This window comes from Capsicum annuum, unplaced genomic scaffold (genome assembly GCF_002878395.1).
Source record: "Capsicum annuum cultivar UCD-10X-F1 unplaced genomic scaffold, UCD10Xv1.1 ctg3149, whole genome shotgun sequence".
NCBI lineage: Eukaryota > Viridiplantae > Streptophyta > Magnoliopsida > Solanales > Solanaceae > Capsicum > Capsicum annuum.
The window spans coordinates 33,548-53,950 of NW_025838130.1; the positions used below are offsets into that span (position 1 = coordinate 33,548).

General features: G+C 32.7%; 3 protein-coding genes across 3 annotated transcripts in view; all 3 read right to left on the minus strand.

Moving 5' to 3' along the window:
* Nucleotides 1–1,787, minus strand: part of LOC107856521 (auxin efflux carrier component 5-like) — an 18,716-nt gene extending 16,929 nt beyond the window's left edge. Inside the window, exons 1-2 of the mRNA XM_047402963.1 lie at nucleotides 1,152–1,787; nucleotides 340–443 (exon numbers count right to left, since the gene is read on the minus strand). Coding sequence (XP_047258919.1) covers nucleotides 340–443; nucleotides 1,152–1,787 — 740 coding nt within the window. The remainder of the gene's footprint in view (nucleotides 1–339; nucleotides 444–1,151) is intronic.
* Nucleotides 1,788–11,166: 9,379 nt separating this feature from the next.
* Nucleotides 11,167–13,800, minus strand: LOC107858959. The gene is made up of 4 exons (XM_016703790.2): nucleotides 13,281–13,800; nucleotides 12,399–13,189; nucleotides 12,036–12,284; nucleotides 11,167–11,697 (listed from the first exon to the last, which is right to left on the minus strand). The coding sequence occupies exons 1-4, from the start codon at nucleotides 13,798–13,800 to the stop codon at nucleotides 11,167–11,169; spliced, it is 2,091 nt and encodes a 696-aa protein (XP_016559276.2).
* A 212-nt stretch (nucleotides 13,801–14,012) lies between these two features.
* On the minus strand, nucleotides 14,013–18,041 carry LOC107840033 (auxin efflux carrier component 5). The gene is made up of 5 exons (XM_016683740.2): nucleotides 17,286–18,041; nucleotides 16,760–16,845; nucleotides 15,819–15,976; nucleotides 15,039–15,115; nucleotides 14,013–14,512 (listed from the first exon to the last, which is right to left on the minus strand). The coding sequence occupies exons 1-5, from the start codon at nucleotides 17,987–17,989 to the stop codon at nucleotides 14,440–14,442; spliced, it is 1,098 nt and encodes a 365-aa protein (XP_016539226.1). The 5' UTR covers nucleotides 17,990–18,041; the 3' UTR covers nucleotides 14,013–14,439.
* Nucleotides 18,042–20,403: the final 2,362 nt, after the last annotated feature.

Below are 20,403 nucleotides of genomic sequence, written 5' to 3' on the forward strand. Positions count from 1 at the left end.
AAAAAAAAAAGACGTGTTTCCAACTACACAAAAAGGGTGATGACAATATTTATCTTAATGTATTTAGAAAAAAAACACACTTACATTAATGTACACCGGTAATTTGTGCCTATTACTCTCTAATGACAAAAAATTTTCATATTTGCATATGACAAAAGGGTCGAATATGCTTGACTACACGTGGCTCTACCAGTGATTCCTAATTCGAGCCTCCCAGTCTATCACCTCAATATCAAAATGAAACTATACACGTATTTGAGTTTTGACCCATAAGAAATTGATATGCAAAGAGTTAAACTAAAGACACAATTAAATAAATGAAAGTGCGTTTGTGTGTACCTGCTAGTTAAAAGAGCCCAAAAGAGACCAACAAAGCAAGCATAAGAATTGGGATTCTTAGCAAGTTTAATAAAAACAACTTTCATCAAAGGCCTAAACGCCAGCTGATACGAGACAAACAAGGAGAATATGAAACACACTTCAAATCAGTCCACTAATCTTAAGGATCCGAAAACCTTTTTGGAGACCACTCTCGAATTCGCTACCAACAAGAAGATCATACAAGATTCAATGATGTATATAACACCCAAAACAACATCAACACGTGAAGAACAAGAGGATTATAGTAATAATAACCAACTGCTTCAACAACACAAGAAACAGCAACAAAAGATTACACTAAACAAAGGATAAAAAGATAGACTACATGAAGGCATAACCTTAAGAACCCAAGAGCATCTTTCACTTTTGGACCCTAAACACTACACACTACAATTCACCTATCTCTTACGTGGCACAAGAGGGACCTCGATCTCTCAAGTATCCAATGTTTCCAAGCTTGAATTCAACACGAGTGATTCCACACTCAAGTTGAAATTCCTAGTTACAATGTTTGGCCATAGGGGCCTTTCTCACAAGAGAGAAATGTCTAAGTGTCTACAACTTTCAATATTCATCAAAACTAATGACTAAAACCCTACATTATTCTATTTATAGTAGGTTACAAAATAAAGTGTGAAATATCCAACATGACCCCTTAGTCAAATGCTTCAATAGGCGCCCTTGGAGTACTATGTATGGACGGTTTTGGTGTCCATTTAGGTGCTCCTTTGCACTTCATTTGCACACACCAAGTCTCGGGTCTAACATACGCCCTCATAAGTCCATCTACGCAATCGTACTCGTATCACCAGCACAACATTATTATTGTTATTTCTTATTTGAGTTGTAGGAATATTTTCGTCCAAGTCACCATTACTCACCATTTCAACAGAATTATTAATTACTAATACATCATCACCAATATTGTTCATCTTTGTTTTCCAAAACTCAAGTGCAAACAACAATAAAGTTAGCCATAACAAAACTTGAATCACAGCTGCTTGAACAACAAGATCAAGCCCTAAATCCCAATACATGGCTTTCATCAATGGAACACCAACAACAAGTGTGTTATTCATGGTGGATAAAGAAAACCTTGTTATGGACCAAGAAAAACTCCCCTTTTTATAAAAGTTAACCCATAAAACGAAAATCAGGATCAATATGCCTTTGGCAATTACATCTCCGGTTAAAAAGAGATAGTTGAGATTGTAAGGATTGATATCAGCTATAAATTGAAAAGTGAAAAAGGGAAGAATGAAAAAACAATTGAATCTATTGATGATATAACATTGTTCTGGCTTAAACACGTGCCACCATTTCACTGAACCATAGCCTAAAATAAGTGCTACATAGAGTGGCATCATAGCTACCACCACCTTGTATATATCTCCCCAGCCTATCATTTTTGATTAATTTATGAATTGAATAATTAGATTTCGTGATTTTAATTGTATTTATTTGCAGGTTGTTAGTATAGTTGGGTGATTTCATGGGTATAGAGAGAGAGCGAGAGAAAAGGTTTGGAGATTTTGTCAAATGGTCCCTTAAGTTTGAAGGTAGGTTTCTTTTCGTCCCTATGGTTTTGCTCAAAGCACTTTTGGTTCAACTGACAACGTAATAACTCAAATGGGCCATCAAATAAAAGTGATCTAAATTGAGATTTTTTCCCTTATTCTCATTTGGACACCCCCACCCCCCACTCTTTCTCCACCAAATTCATCTCCAGTAACAAAAATAAAATAAAGATTGACATGAATAGAATTATCCCAATTATTTTTTTCTTTTTTTTTTTTTTGAAGAGTTTTTGTTGGTTTTTTACCAGATGATGCACTAAAAAGGGTTGAAAGATACTGATTGAAAATGTTACTTAAACTTTTAGTTAAACATAGGAAAACTTTAAATAACCAACCTAAAATAAAAAAACTGCATAACCTAAAGAATATCTCAAGAAGCTAAATAAACTCTAATAGGAATTTAAAATTCAAGTTAAAACTAACAAGCTTTTATGCTAACAAATAATGGCAGTAATTGAAAGCAAATTTCAATCTCCTTCAGTGTTTTAGTTACTGTAAATTTTCTTTTTTAAAAAAGTTGCTCCTATTCAATTTTTGTTTTGATAGCTGTTGCTTCTTCTTCATCTTCATCTTCCTCTTCTTAAGCATTGCAAATATGTACGTAATTTGTGTTAAGAAAAAGTTGTTCATACATGCATGGCCTTTGTCTCAGATGCCGGAAGGAGGTTCGAGTCAATAAACAAGCCATTATGACATGTTCTTTAAGGATAACTTTTAGTGACCCATTTTTCAGTAGTTACTAAAAATAAACTTAGGTGTATAGATATTTTTTTCGTTAAAATATTGAAATTAAGCTAGAAAATTTTAAATCTTTAGCCTGTTGTACTCATCAAACTATTCCAAGCAAAAAACAATTGTTCCAAGTTCAAACAAGGTCCAGTAATTTTGTGTTTAACTATCCAGTTTGCTGAAATAGGATTATCCTTCATCATTTTGGGCTTCCATTAATTTCCTTATACTTTAGATGTATAACTCACACATATGTTTAACAATACTCCCACTATTCATTGTTTCGCTTCTCGAGGTCAACCTGCATGCATGAACTTTGATTAACATTTTAAGATGTATTTTTTCATCATATTAATACGAAAAATTGCAACCACTAAATCACAAGTATATTTTGAGGATGTTGTTTGTTTAACCACTATCCATCCACATACCCCTTCGATCACCACCCCAATTTATATGGACTCAAACATGATTATGTGATTTTTTTAAACTCCTTCTTATGTGTAAAATTTTACGATTTATTTATTTTTTATTTAATTATTTCCTTTTAAACAACATGCTACGGAGGGTCCATCGATTCATCTGGTTTACGGTATACCTATATGTCTGATCGAGTATTGACATACGCAAAGATCAATGATAGTCTATTAGTTATCTTCAAAAGTTCAAAAAATATAATTATTATTTCAACAGTAACAAACGATTAATTTTGTACTTTTTAAACGGTAACATTCTGTTTACTTCATATATAAAGTCCTTCATCCCTCGTTAATTCCTCCACTTTGTTTTTATTTTAAGATTCTACAATGTCTCAAGCAGCTCAAACATTCAATCCAAAAGAGACTATATATAATTTGTCATTGCAAAAATGCGGTTATCTTGACGAACTCGAATTAAGGTTGCAAATTTTATAACTGTGCAGTTAGAAAGTGAATTGTGTATGATTTTTTTAAAAAAATTAAGTAAATTAGTTTCTAATTATTAATTTTTTTTCTAGATAATGGCACATATTGCTATTTTAAATGGCTTGATGAGGTATCACTCCCAAGCAGTCCGTCAATGTTGAGTGCAGGATTTAAGACATCAAATTTTCATGGCGTTGCAAAGTTTAATCTACTACAAAGGCTCTAAGAATACGAAGAAACTATAAATTCCTCATGATATTGTTCAAAGAAGTCGAAGAGTAGAGGTATCACTGGAAAGTATTGCTACAGGCCACCCAAATAGAGAGGGATCAACTAAATAAAAGTTGTTTTTGATCGAAGAAAGAGAGAATGACCTAAAAATGATGTTTTATGATATAATGCTAGTATTCGTTATTTGGAAAAGGTGTAACATGGATGTAGTGGAATTGAATAAATAAAAATATTTTTATTTTGTTAGAATGTTTATACTGTTATTCATAGTTGATCAAACTACATATCAACTTAAAATGGACTAGCATGGTAATAATTGACTATGCTGACAGTATATGAAAGATTAAAAATGCATTTTATGATGTTAACCATACACTGTATTATCTATGATAACATCATGTATATTCAAATTTTCTGCAACAACACAGTCTGATAAAAACAGATTCACTACAAAATACTATGAACTTTCATAAAATAAAAAGTTGTTTGTGATATCATACAACGATCATTCAACTCATTTGTTGCCCAAATAAAAAAAATGTCTTAAACTTTCACCTCATTACCATTCAAATATTTTTTTTCTCATCAACACTAATTTTATCATTGAAAAAATCAACGATATCCATCACCACATCATCGACATCTACTTCTTCTTTCTCCTTTTTCTCTTCTTCTTTCTCCTCCTTTTTCTCTTGTTCTGCTTCTTCTTTGTTTGCTTCTGCTTTTTCTTCTTTCTGTTCCTCTTTATCTTTTTTCTTAGTTTTTTCATCTTTGTCTACTTCTTCTTTATCTATTTTCTTTAATTCTTCTTATTTTTTTCTTAGCTTCTTCTTTTTCTTCTGTTTTTTCATCTTCTTCTTCTTTTGTTTCTTCTTCAATCCTATCTTCTTCTATTTCTTTTTCTTTCTTTTCTGTTTCTTCCTCTTCTTTCTCTCTTGTTTCTGCTTCTTTTTCTTTTTCTGTCACTACAGTGGACAACTCATTAATTTTATTTCTCTTTTCTTTCTCCTCGTTTCTCTCCTTTTCGTCAAAGTCCACAAGCACTGTATCATATTTCAACGTGTTGATGAAATTTATAGCTGAAAATTAATTTAACTACATCAATTGTTAAATTAAGTTACTTCGTTCATACTGTTGCTCATTCTTTTATTTTTTGTTCAGTTTTTTTTCCTTGATATAAGCAACAATATCCAACATGATTTTCTTGAGCATAGCAACACGCTTATGTAGATCTCCATCGACAGAGGTGTTTCCTACAACTTTTGATGTATCCAGACAAGCATCATCACTAATGTGTGCTTCAATAGGGTTATCATTCAAATCTCTATCATCATTATTATCTTCGTGTGAAGTAAGGACAATCACCCCTTGTAAATCTTTCTTCAAGCCATCGAAAAAGTTATTCTTCACTTCATCCTTATACAATTTAAATGTAACCATGTAATTCATCTTTATCTCATGGACAGTAGGAATGATATATGGGTGCACGTTCTACAAAAAATAATTTACAATTATATAACATTCAATATTACAGTAGTAATATTATTGCATAGCTAAAATAAATTCATATCTCTGATAATTTTTTCTTTATACTTGAATGAGTCATTTTTGATTATCTTGTTACTTTTTATAGTGTGCCATCTTAGGATGCGGAAAATGGAAAAATATTTATTCATTGATTTTTCATCAAATTTTTCAAGATGAGGAAAGGTAAGAAACTTGTACAAGAACATGAAAAGGAGAAAGTTTATCAATTCTAGATGGGACTTGAGGATGATGAGTTTGGGACTACACATTCCAACATATTGCTCACGGAACCTCTGTCCACGTTAATAGAGTTTATGCCTTGATTATACAAGAAGAGAAACATCGAAATATTGCTCGATTAAAGGAGGATCGTGCAAATGTTGTAGCCTTTGTTGTGCAGTCCTTATCTCCTGCTCGCAGCAATTAAAGGGGCATATCATCTAATGACTCGGACAATCCACTATGTGCTAATTGTGAAAAATTCAAACATGAAACAAAAATATGTTTTTAATTGATCGGATATCCTGAATGATGGGGTACGGGATGAGGAGGAGGAAGGACTAATGGACGTGGTCATTGTGGCCGATCTGAAAACTCTGGTAATTTTGAATGTAGTGGTACTGTACGTGGAATTGCAGCAGTAACCGAAATGAATGGTAAGATAGAGGCAGATGTGAATGCTTCGGCGGGGTTATCTAATGCCCAACGGAGTGCACTACAATCTATGCTCAATTCCTACAACTGCGCTACCGGACGTGGAATTTTAGTAGTTGCCAATCTTTCAATGACAATCGAATTAAATGGTAAGAAAAAGACAGACATGAATGCTTGCTCGGTGTTATTTAATGACCAGTGGAGTGCGATTCTATCCATGTTTAATTCCTACAATAAGAATCATGAATATTGTCAAGTAAAGCTTTTGGAATTCGTTGGATTGTCCACAAAGGGGCATCTCACCTTATGAGCAGGGGCGGACCTACGTTGTATTTTGGGGTTCTCCGGCACCCACTAAACTCGACGCGGAATAGGTATAATTACATAGAAAATATATGAAAATAGGTATAAATCATATAAAAGCACTCACTATAACAGAAAGTTGGTTGGGTGCATTGATATTTGGGTTGATCTTAAGGTTTCTTCATTAGAAGGAGGCTCTGGGTTCGAACCTCGCCACTGCATATGAGTGGCGATGCTCAGTTGTTAAATGACTTGTGTGATGTGCCACCATATTTAGTCAGCCTTCCAAATGGTTCCACGACTGTTGCTTCAAAGACAGAAATTGTTACTCACAAATAATATGAAACGACACCATGTTCTCTATGTACCTCAGTTAAAATACAATTTAATTTGTGTCTAAGCTTACAATTGAAAATAATTATTTCATCAGATTTTCTGACAAGTTTTGTGTGATACAGGACCGTAGTGACTAGTGTAGATGAATAATGCGATGGGGTATATTACTTCAAGGCAGTGGAATGAGCATAAGCACAGGAAAATAACACTCATAAGGCGGACAATTTTGATTTATGCTGTTGTCGTCTTGGTCATCCCTCCGATAAGATGTTTCTCTTCTTCTAGGAATTAGTAGTCGTAATAGAGTAGATGAGTTGTATTGTAACGACCTTGCAAATTATTTTATAAATTTATCTTATTTTAACCCTTCTCATAATTTTTAGATGTGATTTATGAATTTCAGGAGTGAATACTACATACCTAGAGGTGTCCGAAAGTGGCCACCACCACCTTAGCTTGTATATATCTCCCCAAGCTATTATGTTTAATTAATTTGTATGAAAGACGGTTTTGTGATTTTGTTGATTATGGAGATTGTGATTTTTTGGATATATACAAAGAGCAAAATTTGGAGTTTTTAACTCATAAAATCCCTTAAGTTTGAACCTAGGTTTGCTTCATTCCCTATTGTGTTGTTACTCTGATCACATATGACAACAATTGAGCACATATAATTCTCGTCTTTAATTTTATTTGCATTTTGGTCTGCTATCTGAATTGGATGCATGGTTGTTACGTTTTGTTTTATAATATATCATATCTTACTTCATTGTACTAAATAAAATGTTTGGATAGATTGTATCATTTTCCATCATTACATAATCTCATACATCAATAATTTGAAGGATAAACCTACTAGAAAAGTAGGGTACGAGGTAGTACTACCGTAAAATGGTGGGAAAAAAAGATAAAATAGGATTATTGAATAATAAGTAAAGGTAAAATGAAAAAAAAATATTTAAGGTAGTGACGCAATCACACTAAATCTGTGGTTACATAAAATGAAGCCTTTCATGGTTACCTACCCATGGAATCAAACCACACCATACAATATGTTTAAGTAACAATCAAAACAAGCATGATATTGATAGTAACAACACAATACAATACCATGAATGGCGACCATCCAAACATTAAGGAACTTTAATTTCGATGGATCATCTATAGCACTACTAAAAATGTCATATAGTTTTATATGTAACATCCAAACTAAATACATAATGATCGCAATGGGCCGGGTGTTCTCGTCCAATCTCATCCTCTCTACAGTCATAATTGGAAAGTGTTCAATTGATCAGAAGAAGCAAAACGAACTCAACATTTGATCAAAAAAAAAAAAAAAAGCAAGAAGCAAGACTATGAATATTTATTTCATTGATATAACTCTTTCAAGAAGAAAAAAAGAATTGCGGTGATTTTATTGTCAAACTTTATTTTATTTTTATGTCCAAGGGTTGAATTTAAACGGAAAAAAAAAAGAGAGGTTGATGAAGAAAATCTCGATCTAGATTACTTCTTATTTTCGTAAGTTTTAAATTTTAATGGCCCGTTTGAATCATTGTTTCCCCAGTTAAACCTAAAGTGCTTAGTATTGAAAAACTTAAATAGCCATACTTAATTTGTCCTTTCTCCTCCACGATATGTGCTCAAGTGTTGTCATGGGCATGCATATTCAAGTAAATCCCAGTCCTTAGACCTTCAAGGCCTGCCTTAATTATTATTACTTCGTGGAGATTTGAATTTGAATAACACTAATAAAATTTAGAATTTAAGAACTTCATTACTTCCTCTATATCACAATAACTGAATTGTTGAGCTGTTTTTCAATGTCCAAAATGAATGAATTGTTCATTTTCGAGAGACATGTCGAAAATTTCTTTCAATTTTACCCTTTCATTTAATGAGGTTCTTAATTACTTCACATTTTTAAGGAAAGTAACTTAAGAACAATTAAAAGGGTAATAGTAGAAAATAACTAACAATTTATGTCCTAAAAGATTTTTCTTAAGAGATGTGTCATATCCCAACAATTCAATTATTTTGAAATGGAGGGAGTATAAAGTTAATTTAGTAAAATACAAAATTTGGTTGAAGTTTTCTTAAAGGTGTGTTAGGTCAATCGTGACCAAGAAGTATAGAAAGGAGAGTGTAACTTTAGTGAATTTTATACAACATTAACTTATGTCTTATGCTATGTAAGCATTAAATTTAGATGAACTCGATATCAAAATACTTTAATATCCTTCTCTGATCACCGCCAAGTGTATGCCCGTAATTAAACTAGGTACAACTAGTTCTTTAAGATCAAGAGAGAAAGAGAAGAAAGAAATAGAGAAATGAAGCAGAGATATGGAATAGGGAATGTGTAGATTTCTTGATTACTGAATTGAGTTGAATGAATCAGAAATGGTACACGAGATAGGTATTTATAGAACACATACTAGAGTAGTTCATAATTAACTATGCTACTCACAATTCTACTAGTTAGTTATAACTAACTAATGGACTATAACTGATTTCTGGAAAGTAACTAACAACCTATACATTGACACAATATTCTTGATTAACGTGTTTTACAATACTCAATACTCTCCCTCAAGTTAGGAAGGTGTGAAGATATCACATATTCCTAGCTTGGAATTGAGATACATCAGTTGAGCTTTGGTAAGACCTTTGGTTAGCATATCTGCAGGCTGATCTTATGTTGAAACATACTTAGTTGTAATCATCCCTTGAACTATTTTCTCCCATATGAAAAAGCAATCAATATCAATGTGTTTGGTCCTCTTATGATAGATAGGATTTGCTGCTATTTGAATTGCAGATTTACTGTTACTAAACACTTCAACTGGTAGATATACTTCAATGCCAATTTCCGTCATTAATCCCACAATCCATACTAGCTCAGCTGTAACTGCAACAAGACTTCTAAACTCAGCTTCTGTGGAGCTTCTTGAGACTGCAACCTGTTTTTTTGATTTCCAAGCAACCACAGACTTTCCAATCTTCACAAAGTATCCAGTAATAGATCTTTTAGTTTGAGGACAAGATGCCCAATCAGCATCACAAAAGGCACTGACTTCCTCATTTGGATCATTGGATAATAACACACCTTAACCTGGTTGATTCTTGACATGCCTCACTACTCTTAATGCTGCATCCATATGAGATTTCTTGAGAGCTTGCAAAAACTGACTTAAAATTTGAACACAGAATGCTACATCAGGTCTGGTCATTGTCAAGTAGAGTAGTTTTCCAATCAATTTCTGATAGGTTACTTTATCAGCTGAAGGATCTTCATCTGGCTGAATCTGTTTTACATGATCATTAAACTGCCTAAAAGTTAGTTTAATGTTATAGTCCATAGGTGTAGAGATAGGTTTAGCAGCTGTTAGTCCTAATTCTGATAACAATTCTAATGTATACTTCCTCTGATGCATTAGTATTCTCTTATTAGACCTTGCAAATTCGATTCTAAGGAAGAACCTTAACTCTCCCAGATCTTTCATCTTGAAACTTTGTTGCGAGTTTACCTTTGTTTCTTCTATCAGCTTGATACTGTCACCAGTAATTAACATGTCATCAACATATACCAACACAAGAGTAATTCCTTTAATAGTTTTCTTGATATACAGTGATGGGTCATATTTACTTTGACTGAAACCATACTTAAGTAGAGCTTCTGATAGCTTGTTGTTCCACTGTCTAGGAGCTTGCTTTAGTCCATATAGAGATTTGACTAGTCTGCACACTGCATTCTCCCTCGGACTAGTAAATCCCTGGGGTAGTTCCATGTACACCTCATCAGTTAGATCATCATTTAAGAAAGCATTATACACATCCATCTATTGAACAAACCATTTCCTTCTTGCTGCAGTAGCCAGTATTTTTCTGACAGTCTTCATTTTTACAACTGAAGAAAAGGTTTCTTTGTAATCAATGCCTTCTCTTTGACCATATCCTTTTGCTATAAGTCTAGCCTTGAACCTTTCTACTTCACCATTGGATTTATATTTAACTCTGTATATCCACCTACAACCTATAGGTTTCTTACCCTTAGGTAAGGACACTATATCCCAGGTATGATTAGAAGTAAGAGCTGTTATCTCCTCTTTCATAGCCTCTACCCATCTTGAATCCTTGTATGCTTCATAGTAACTTATAGGTTCAACAATAGAAGATAAATTTACTACATAGGCTTTGTACTGAGAAGACAATTTGTCATAAGTAACATAGTTTGCTAGATCATAAGGTACCTTCTTGGTCTTGCCAGTAGTGATAAAATCCGTCATCCACACAGCTAGTTTTTTTCCTCTGGTTGATTTTCTCTGATCCTAACATGCAGGTGCCTGAGTTTCTGTCCTCTCTGCTATAGAGATCTCTTGTTGCACTTGTTGTTTAGGAGAGTCAGGAACCCTTTGACTTCTAGTTGATCTTCTTTGATACACCTTAGTTATAGGGTGTGTAGAAGTAGGAACAACCTGTTGTTGCTGCTCTTGCTGATTAGTTAAGTCAGGTATTTCTTAAGATTTCGTAGTTAATGGAATCTTCAGAGGTGTCACAACATCACCTACTACTGGAAATTGATCTTCCAATGGAAATATATGAACATGTGACTTATTTTGATCTTTGTTCACTTTAAATGGGAATATATCTTCCCTAAATAAAACATCTCTACACACAGACACAAATTTGCTAGATATGTCATAGAGAACATATCCTTTCTGTGTGTTAGAGTACCCTGTCAACACAGTAGTTCTAGCTCTAGGCATTAGCTTGTCATGCTCATTCAGCACTTTAGCATAGCATAGACATCCCAACACTTTCAAGTGATCGTAGTTAGCTTTCTTACCATAAAACCTCTCATAAGGAACTTGATAATCAATAGCTGAACTAAGTAACCTATTAATAATGTCCACTGCAGCTAACACATAATAACCCCAAAGATGTATAGGAATAGCACCCTGAAACCTGACTACTCTTGTGACTTCTAGGATGTGCCTGTGCTTTCTCTCAACAACACCATTTTGCTGAGGTGTATAAGCACAGGTTGTCTGATGTATGATGCCATTTGTACTAACAAGTTACTGCATACTGAGTTTACAAACTCAGTTCCATTATCACTTCTTACTACTTTAACAACCTTACCAAACTATGTTTTAACATACGTAAGAAACTGTTTCATCTGAATGTACACATCAATCTTGAATTTAAGTAGAAAGACCCATGTAAATCTTAAGAAATCATCCACAACTGTCAAAAAATATTTATTGCCATTCATAGCTGTTATCTTATAAGTTCCCCACACATCCATGTGCACAAGATCAAAACATGTACTCTAAATATTGCTTGAGAGAAAAGAAGATCCAGCTTATTTTGCACCAGGACACACCGTACATTTCCTTATTCTATCTTCTATACTTCGAATATCAGAAGTAACTATTTTCTTTAGAGCATGAGTGGACACATGACCTAATCTTCTGTGCCCAAGGTATATGTCATCATTACTTATTGTAAATGTACCACCATTTGTCACTTTATTAGCTGCATGCTGTGAAATCTCATTGTCTTGCTGTCCAACCAATAGATATAGTCCTCCAGCAGGCTTACCAATCCCCCCCACCTTTCCAGTGTAAAGTTCCTGGAAGACACAGAAATCAGGAAAAAAATTTACTGACCATTGCCATTCTTTGGTCACTTGTGATACTAACAACAAATTGTATTAAAATTCTGGTTTGTGGTATACATTAGTTACCACATTATCTTTTGATAAGCAACTACTTCCCACATGTGTTACTTTAGTAGTACCACCATTTGGCAAATACACATCTCTTGGTATGTCTAACTTTGTTGTAGAGTGTCCAAGGAGTAAATCTAAATCAGCTACCATGTGATTAGTAGCCCCCATATCTATAATCCATTCTCTAGACTTAACAGATGCAGAGAAAGCACTAATACCTACATTAAAAGTGGTAGCAGCATTTGTTGATTCTTCTGCATGTGAGCCAGTGTTGTTGCTATTAATCATTCTCAAGATTTGCTCATATTGCTCTTTAGTAAATGGTACGCTTCCCACTTGACTTATTTGATTCATCTGAACATCAAAACCAACTTGAATTCCTGTATCATGAGACTGAAAACCTTGCCTTGCATGTTGATTACATGATCCTAGACCATGATGACCGAGCTGTGTACTAGGAGACACATTATAAGCTGCATTGCTACCTTCCATCTTAGACTTTTTCTTGAACTTGTGATCATTTGGATAACCAACAAGTTTCCAGCAAGTCTCTCTAGTATGTCCTTTCAATTTGCAGAAATCATATTGAAGGTTGTAATTTTTCTTAAACTTCTGAGGATTACTCCCACCATTTTCATGTCTTGTGTACATTGCTAACTTACAGTTATTTCCAGACATAACAACAGGACTAGTTCCCAAGATTCCAGCATGAATTGTTGTAGCTTTATGACTTTCATCACTTATGACCATGGCATATGCCTGATTTATAGAAGGAAGGGGGTCATGAGTAAAATTTGGCTTCTTGCCTGTGTGTACGATTTATTTAATCCCATCAGAAACTGAAATAGTTTTAGTTTTGCAGATGAAGCACATACTCTTTGGACTTGTCACAATCACATCTAGGTGTAGGCACTAGTGCCTCAAATTCTTCCCACAAGTCTTTTAATTTTGAGAAATAAGAAGACAGAGATGCATTCCCTTGAGAAAGGGTTGCAATTTCTTTGTGTAAATTGAAAGTTCTTGCACCATCTATTTTGTGAAATCTTTCATACAACTCTGCCCAGACAACACTAGCAACTGATGCATACATGATTCCTCCTAGAAGTTCTTTAGAGGCAGAATTCATAATCCAAGATAGGACAATTGCATTTACCCTCTCCCAGTGGCTTCCCAGATCAATTGAAAATTTATCTTTAGAGCAAGTGCCATCAACAATACTTAACTTATTCCTTCCTAACAGGGCAATACACATAGATCCAAAACAAATAGAAAAGTTCTCAACACCTGTTAATTGAAAGAAAATGATCGGGATTCCACTTATATCTGAAGGACCGAGGAAGAGAGGTTGATTATAATCCAATGCAGTTGTTAATGTTCTTGAAGATCCTTCAGGTTCAGTACCAATTTCATTCACCATTTTTGCAGTTTATGCCCCAAACTTGAAATCTTGATCTCAGGAATCAGCTACAGCTTACTACTGAGATCTACAGGTGAATCTTATTCACAGTTACAGAAGAGTAATCTAGCCAACCTGACTCTGATACCATGTAATTAAACTAGGTACAACTAGTTCTTTAAGATCAAGAGAGAAAGAGGAGAAGAAAGAAATAGAGAAATGATGCAGAGATATGGAATAGGGAATGTGTAGATTTCTTGATTACTGAATTGAGTTGAATGAATCATAAATGGTACATGAGATAGATATTTATAGACCACATACTAGAGTAGTTCATAACTAACTATGCTTACTCACAATGCTACTAGTTAGTTATAACTAACTAATGGACTATAACTGATTTCTGGAAAGTAGCTAACAAGCTATACATTGACACAATATTCTTGTTTAACGTGTATTACAATACTCAACACCCAGCTACCAACACATTGCCATTTTGAACTCCTTTTTACTTAAGATTCTTAAGGAGTACTGAAATCATGAACGAAGAAGAAGAATTGTTGCAGATTTACAATTACAAGCAAAGTTCTATCCACTAATTAATAACATTTCTATTAATTAATCAACTAATAGTACATCGCTTGCTGGTGGAGATGGATATTAATGCAATATATCCAAAACTGCATAATATGCTATCAACAAGGGTAAGGAAATTATGGTCCCAACAATGACCCTGAAATTAAAAGAAATGTAATATATTAATTATTGTGCTCTATATAAATTTTTAGAACAACAATATAATTTTTGCATATTCCATTTAACAATTCGAAGTACTAGAGATAATTGCTCGGAGCGAAAGCGAAAGAGCTCTAAGCTCCTGTTTGGATATAGATTTTGAAAATTTGAGTTCTTGAAATTTAATGTTATGTTTGGACATGCATTTCATTGGGAAAAAAATTGAAGCTTTGAGTGGAAGTCTCAAAAATCTAATACTAGTATGAGCCAGCTTTTGGGAATTTGAAAATATTGAGAGTAATCTGATTAAATTTCATTGTCAAATAACTATTTAAAAATAAAAATTTTAAATCTGATCCAAAAGCCATGAGAAAAAAGTAGCTAAATTTTATTTTTTACTCAAGTATACATAGTTACTCCTTTTCCAAAAAAGGACAGTCTTGTTTGTGTTTAAAGATCATATTCATATTTTAATTGAAATAATTAATTTAAATGTATTTATAAGTTAAAATAGTAGAACTTACGCAGTGCTGAGTACTTCAGCATGAAGTCCATATTCTTGGGCATAAACAAATGAAGTCACTGCTTGGGGCAATGCTGACTGGAAAAATATTAAAATAGAAATGTTAGTAACTCTATTGTAGTATACTAAAATTTTAAGAACCATAACAATTTTATGAAATCTTTTTTTTTTTTTTACTCTTTTGAATATAATGTAAATTATGTCATCATATCTATCTTTCTTTAATACATATAGTCGTATCAATACCAAAGCATACGGCGAATTATCACGTTTAAATTTTTTGTGCAAGTTAATTACATATTTGGTTGGTCCATCAAAATAATTACATTCGCTAGTATACAAAAAATACACAATATTTTATATTTTAAAAAAGTATATTTTATGCACATCTTACAATAATATATAAAATATATATATATATATTTATTGGTTATTATTTTGATGAACGACTACACGGTATACATTTTCCTCAAAAGTTTTCATGACTTTTCACTTATAGCTCCACTTTTAGGCACTGTTTAAATTTTGTATTTAAATGTGGTTATATTTCAAAATACCGACTTTGTTCCACTTTAGTCGATACTCATTTTAACTGATAGCCGTCTGAAGTGCTCTTGCCAATAAATTAAGAAGTTGAGGTCTAATTGAATACTGATATTTTGTGTTTACTTTTGACTCATCTAATGAAAGCACTATATCAATTAAGCTACTTTAGATTGATTTACTACTAATTGGTGCAAACAAAAATCTTGAGCTAATAACTAGTTTAATGATTAATTACCTGAATAATAGCAATGTGTAAAACATTTCCACGCAAGCCTAATACAACACAACCAAGTGCCATTGTTGCTGGTCCAACAACAAACCTCAAAATCATTGCATATATTGTCAATGCAGCTCCACATGCAATTATCTTCCCTTGCAAAGCCATGAATAATCCTAAAAATAAAAATAAAAATAAAAAGAAAGAAACCCACTTGTTTAGTGAAAAGAGTGTCATTTATTGCCTGATTAGCTGGGCAAAAAAAATTAGAGTTGAGGTGTTTTAAGAAATAACTGATTTTTATAGTGAAGCTAAAAGAAAGTAGCTCCATTTCATATGCAATTTTGAAATTAGCTTGACAAAATGGATTGTTAATTGCTTTCCAAAAGTAATGACTCTGTCTAAAAATACTTTCACATGTTACTAAAAATAGATGTTCAATTGTATTTGTTTAGTTTTGAAAAATCAGTGGATAATTTCACATTTGGACTCATTTTATCCCTGCTATTAAATACTATTCATTCCTCAAGATATTTTCTAAAGCATTAAATTTATTATATTCAAAGGGTGATATAGTAAAAGTATTTATTATTTTTAATGTGCGTGTCAAGCTAATAATTAACAAATATTATTGAACGGAAGAAGTACCTTTTCTTCAAAAGCATTTTTGGATGGAGAGAATACTTTTTTTTCAAGAAAATATTTTTGACAATAAATATTTTCAAAATAAGCAAATTTTAAAAATCAACCAAAACAAGTTACAACTTTCGACATTCTTAATGAGAAGTCGACTTTGGTCAAAAACAATTTATAAAAGAACAAAAGTGGTTGCTTGGTTAAACAAAATATCAGAAGCTATTTAATGCTAAGTTATGTTTCATTAAATAAAGGATCAAAAATTATTAAATGCTATTCTTTTACATTAAAAAAAAGAACCTTTATTGCTTAAAGAGACTTACCCATAGTAAACATTGCAACTCCACTACCAGCCTTTGACATTATCAAAATGGATCCCTCTATAATACTTGGCATTTCAAAATGCCACCTGAAATAAAATATAAAAAAGAAAAATATTATAAGTAGATTATTTGATTATTGAATATTCTTCATCTTTACTTCTTTGGAGTGAAAAAAAAAAACACTTTAATACAACTAGTTAGTTAAAGAAAATCTGATAACAAGGGAATTCAACAAAATGCATTAATGCCACACTTGTAATTTGGACCTGTTACTTTTCAAATATCAAGGCAATAAAAATTCTTATATACGTCCAAAAAATATTTATTTTTTCTTTGTTGTGTACAATTTTTAGACAAACTAAACAAGTTGAAATATAATTTGAATACTCTTAACTACACGTGGCTCCGCTATTGATTCTCAACTTGAGCCTCATAGTCGATCAACGTGTCTGGCCCATACAAAACTAAGTTGACACATGTAAAGTTAAATTAAAAATATAACTAAGTGATGCTCGATCGAACATACCTGCTAGCTAAAAGAGCCCAAAAGAGACCAAGAAAACAAGCATAAGAATTGGGATTCTTAGCAAGTTTAATAAAAACAGCTTTCATCAGAGGCCGAAACGCTAATGCAACATTATTATTATTATTATTATTATTATTATTCCTTATTTGGGTGGAATTATTTCCTTCCAAGTCACCAACATTCCCCAATTCAACAGTATTATCACTTACATCATCGCCAATATTATTCATTTTTGTTTTCCAAAACTCAAGTGCATATAACAATGAAGTTAGCCATAACAAAGCTTGAATCACAGCTGCTTGAACAACAAGATCAACCCCTAAATCTCCATACATGGCCTTCATCAATGGGACCCCAACAACAAGTGTGTTGTTCAAAGTGGACAAAGAAAAAGTCGTTATGGACCAAGAAAAGCTCCCTTTTTTGTAAAAGTTAGCCCATAAGACGAGGAACAGAATCACTAAGGCTTTAGCGATTACGTCTCCGGTTAAAAAGCGGTAATTGAGGTTGTATGGATCGATATTAGCTATGAATTGGAAATTGAAAAATGGAAGGATGAAGAAACAATTAAATCTATTGATGGTATCACATTGTTCTGGCTTGAACATGTGCCACCATTTCACTGAACCATAACCTAAAGTAAGTGCTACATATAATGGCATCATGGCCACCACCACCTTGTATATATCTTCCCAACCTATCATGTTTAATTAATTTTGTGAAAGAAGGTTTTGTGATTTTGTTGATTTTGGAGATTGTCATTTCATGGGTATATATAGAGAGCAAAGTTTGGAGTTTTTAACTCAAATGGTCCCTTATTTTGAAGATACGTTTGCCTCCATCCCTAGTATTTCTCAAAAACAAATATGAACCTATATGTTTATAAAACGAAGCACTTTTGGTCCAACTCACGGAACATTAACTCAACGAACCATTAAAACGAGCGAGTATATCATAAGACTTTTATAGAAAGTTATCTAGATTGAGATTTTCTTCACCAATGTCATTTTTCCCTCTAACACCTCTAATCACAAAAACAAAAATAAAGCTCGATAAGAGAATCCTCACAATTCTTTTTTTTTTTTTTTTTTTCTTCAAAGGGTTTCATAGACGAAATAAATATTCAGTCTAGTTTCTTTTTCCTTTTAATCAAATGTTGAGTTCATTTTATTTCTCCTGATCGATTGGACTCTTTTCAATTATGATCATAGAAGGGATGAATTTGGGCAAAACACGCCGATTGCTACCATTATTTAGCTTTAACTTCACATATAAAAATACATGATATTTTCCTTAGTGTTTTAGATGATCCATTAAATTAGAGTTCCGTTAGTTGATGGACCAAAATGTTGAAATTATATGTGCTCAATTGGTGTCATGCTTAATCCCCTCCCCAACCCCCCACTCCACACACGAACTTGTTTTTGTTATGCATGCATATTGAACATTAATATTAGATCTAATGCAGTAAACAACTTTCATCATAACTTCCATGATTTTAGACCATGAGAATAGGGCCTTATTCGAACCGCATCACTCTTCTGATTGTTTAATTTGTTTGACTTGGTGTTTTCATATGTTTTTAATTATTAATTAAGTATTTTATAAGCAGGTCAAATTAGTTTCTTATAGTAAAACTTTGGATTGCGAATGTAAGAATTTTTCCTTCAAATACTCCATTAAAATGAAAGTATGTCTTTTTATAGGTCAACTAATCAAAGTGTGCACGCCTTCAAGATGCATCCTTTAAACGAATATAATTTTATAAAGCCGTAACTTTTTTTTTTTTTAAGAATGCGTTTTTTTTGCTCATTGTTTGAAGGGTTTATTAAAAATAATCTTTCCACATTCATAAGATAGAGGTAAAATTGTTTACACTAGCTCCGTCCTGTTCAGAGTACTCCATTTGTAAGATTTATTAAACTACATATGTTATTATTATTGTTGTCCTCCTTGGTCAATAAATCATGAGACCATAATTGACATTTAATGACATGAAATAGAAAAATGAATCCCAAAATTTAGCTGAAAAGGGAGAAAGTAGTCTGAAGATGGGTGAACCTTTGGGAAATCCCCTCTGTTGCATTTCTCCTATCGATAACGTTTGTGGTGGGATGGACAAGATTCCTTTGCTCTTAATCAGAAGTCTCGAGTTTGAATCTTGAACATGAAAAAAAATCTTACTATGAAGCATTTTTCTCATAAATCAAACTTTACAATGTGCAAATTTAAATTAGTTAGACTCCTTTCAGACACTAAATAAAAACCAAAAGAAAAACTCACCTGAAGGAGAAAAAAAAAAAAGAGAGAAAAAGAATCCCGTAACTTAAAATGAAAGAGCTAGTAATATGTTCAGGGTTGTGAACCGTAGATCTCAAAAAGGCTTATTTTTAATTTCAGAACCCCCAACCCACCTAACCCCATCCCCCCCCCGCGAACCCACACCCACCCACCCACTCAAAAAAAAAATTAAAAAAAAAATAGAAGAGAATATTACCATTAATTAGCTTTCCTGATATCTTAAAACGAAGATATCTATTATAACAAATTAAAAGACATTAATACTATGAAATTTTATCACATGATCAGTGTTTCTACGTTAAACTCATATTTTATTTACAAAAATATTCAGCTGGTGGCATCAGTAGATACAATAAATTTAACAATCAATTCAAATAACCACCCAATTCATCAAATAATTTTTTTTTAATACATTTCTATCCCAATTTATGCAAGCCGTTCTTTTTATGAAATAAAGTTAATATATATATATATATATTTCTTCAAATTGATGGATGAAATGAAATGTAATGTTGTGTCCTCCACTAAGCAATGTTGTTGCTAATGATGAATTTAAAACAAAGATTAACACATCATAGAGCATTAAGTGGTCAAGAAAAGCCTGCAATTAGTGGATGGCTAAACATACTCGCACGTTGATCCATCTTTACTTGTCCAGTATACTAAGTAGTTATTCAACTTTATTTGTTCAGTTTAAAAAAATTAAGAAATAACTTATCACTTTTTGTATGTTTGTTATTAACTATAGTCTTTGCTAATGTATTTTTTGAAAGCATTGAGTTTATTATTTACAATCAAAAGGTGATATAATAAAATT

What these genes read in the sequence shown, in the direction of transcription:
- LOC107840033 (XM_016683740.2), bottom strand. Translation starts at nt 17,989, where the DNA reads ATGATAGGTTGGGAAGATATATACAAGGTGGTGGTGGCCATGATGCCA. An exon ending in TGGGCTCTTTTAGCTAGCAG is followed by an intron (nt 16,846 to 17,285) that starts GTATGTTCGATC and finishes ATTTTATTTCAG; the next exon opens with GTGGCATTTTGAAATGCCAA. An exon ending in GCTGAAGTACTCAGCACTGC is followed by an intron (nt 14,513 to 15,038) that starts GTAAGTTCTACT and finishes TTTTAATTTCAG; the next exon opens with GGTCATTGTTGGGACCATAA.
- LOC107858959 (XM_016703790.2), bottom strand. Translation starts at nt 13,800, where the DNA reads ATGGTGAATGAAATTGGTACTGAACCTGAAGGATCTTCAAGAACATTA. An exon ending in GCTTATCAAAAGATAATGTG is followed by an intron (nt 12,285 to 12,398) that starts GTAACTAATGTA and finishes TGTGTCTTCCAG; the next exon opens with GAACTTTACACTGGAAAGGT. An exon ending in ATAGAATAAGGAAATGTACG is followed by an intron (nt 11,698 to 12,035) that starts GTGTGTCCTGGT and finishes ATCATACATCAG; the next exon opens with ACAACCTGTGCTTATACACC.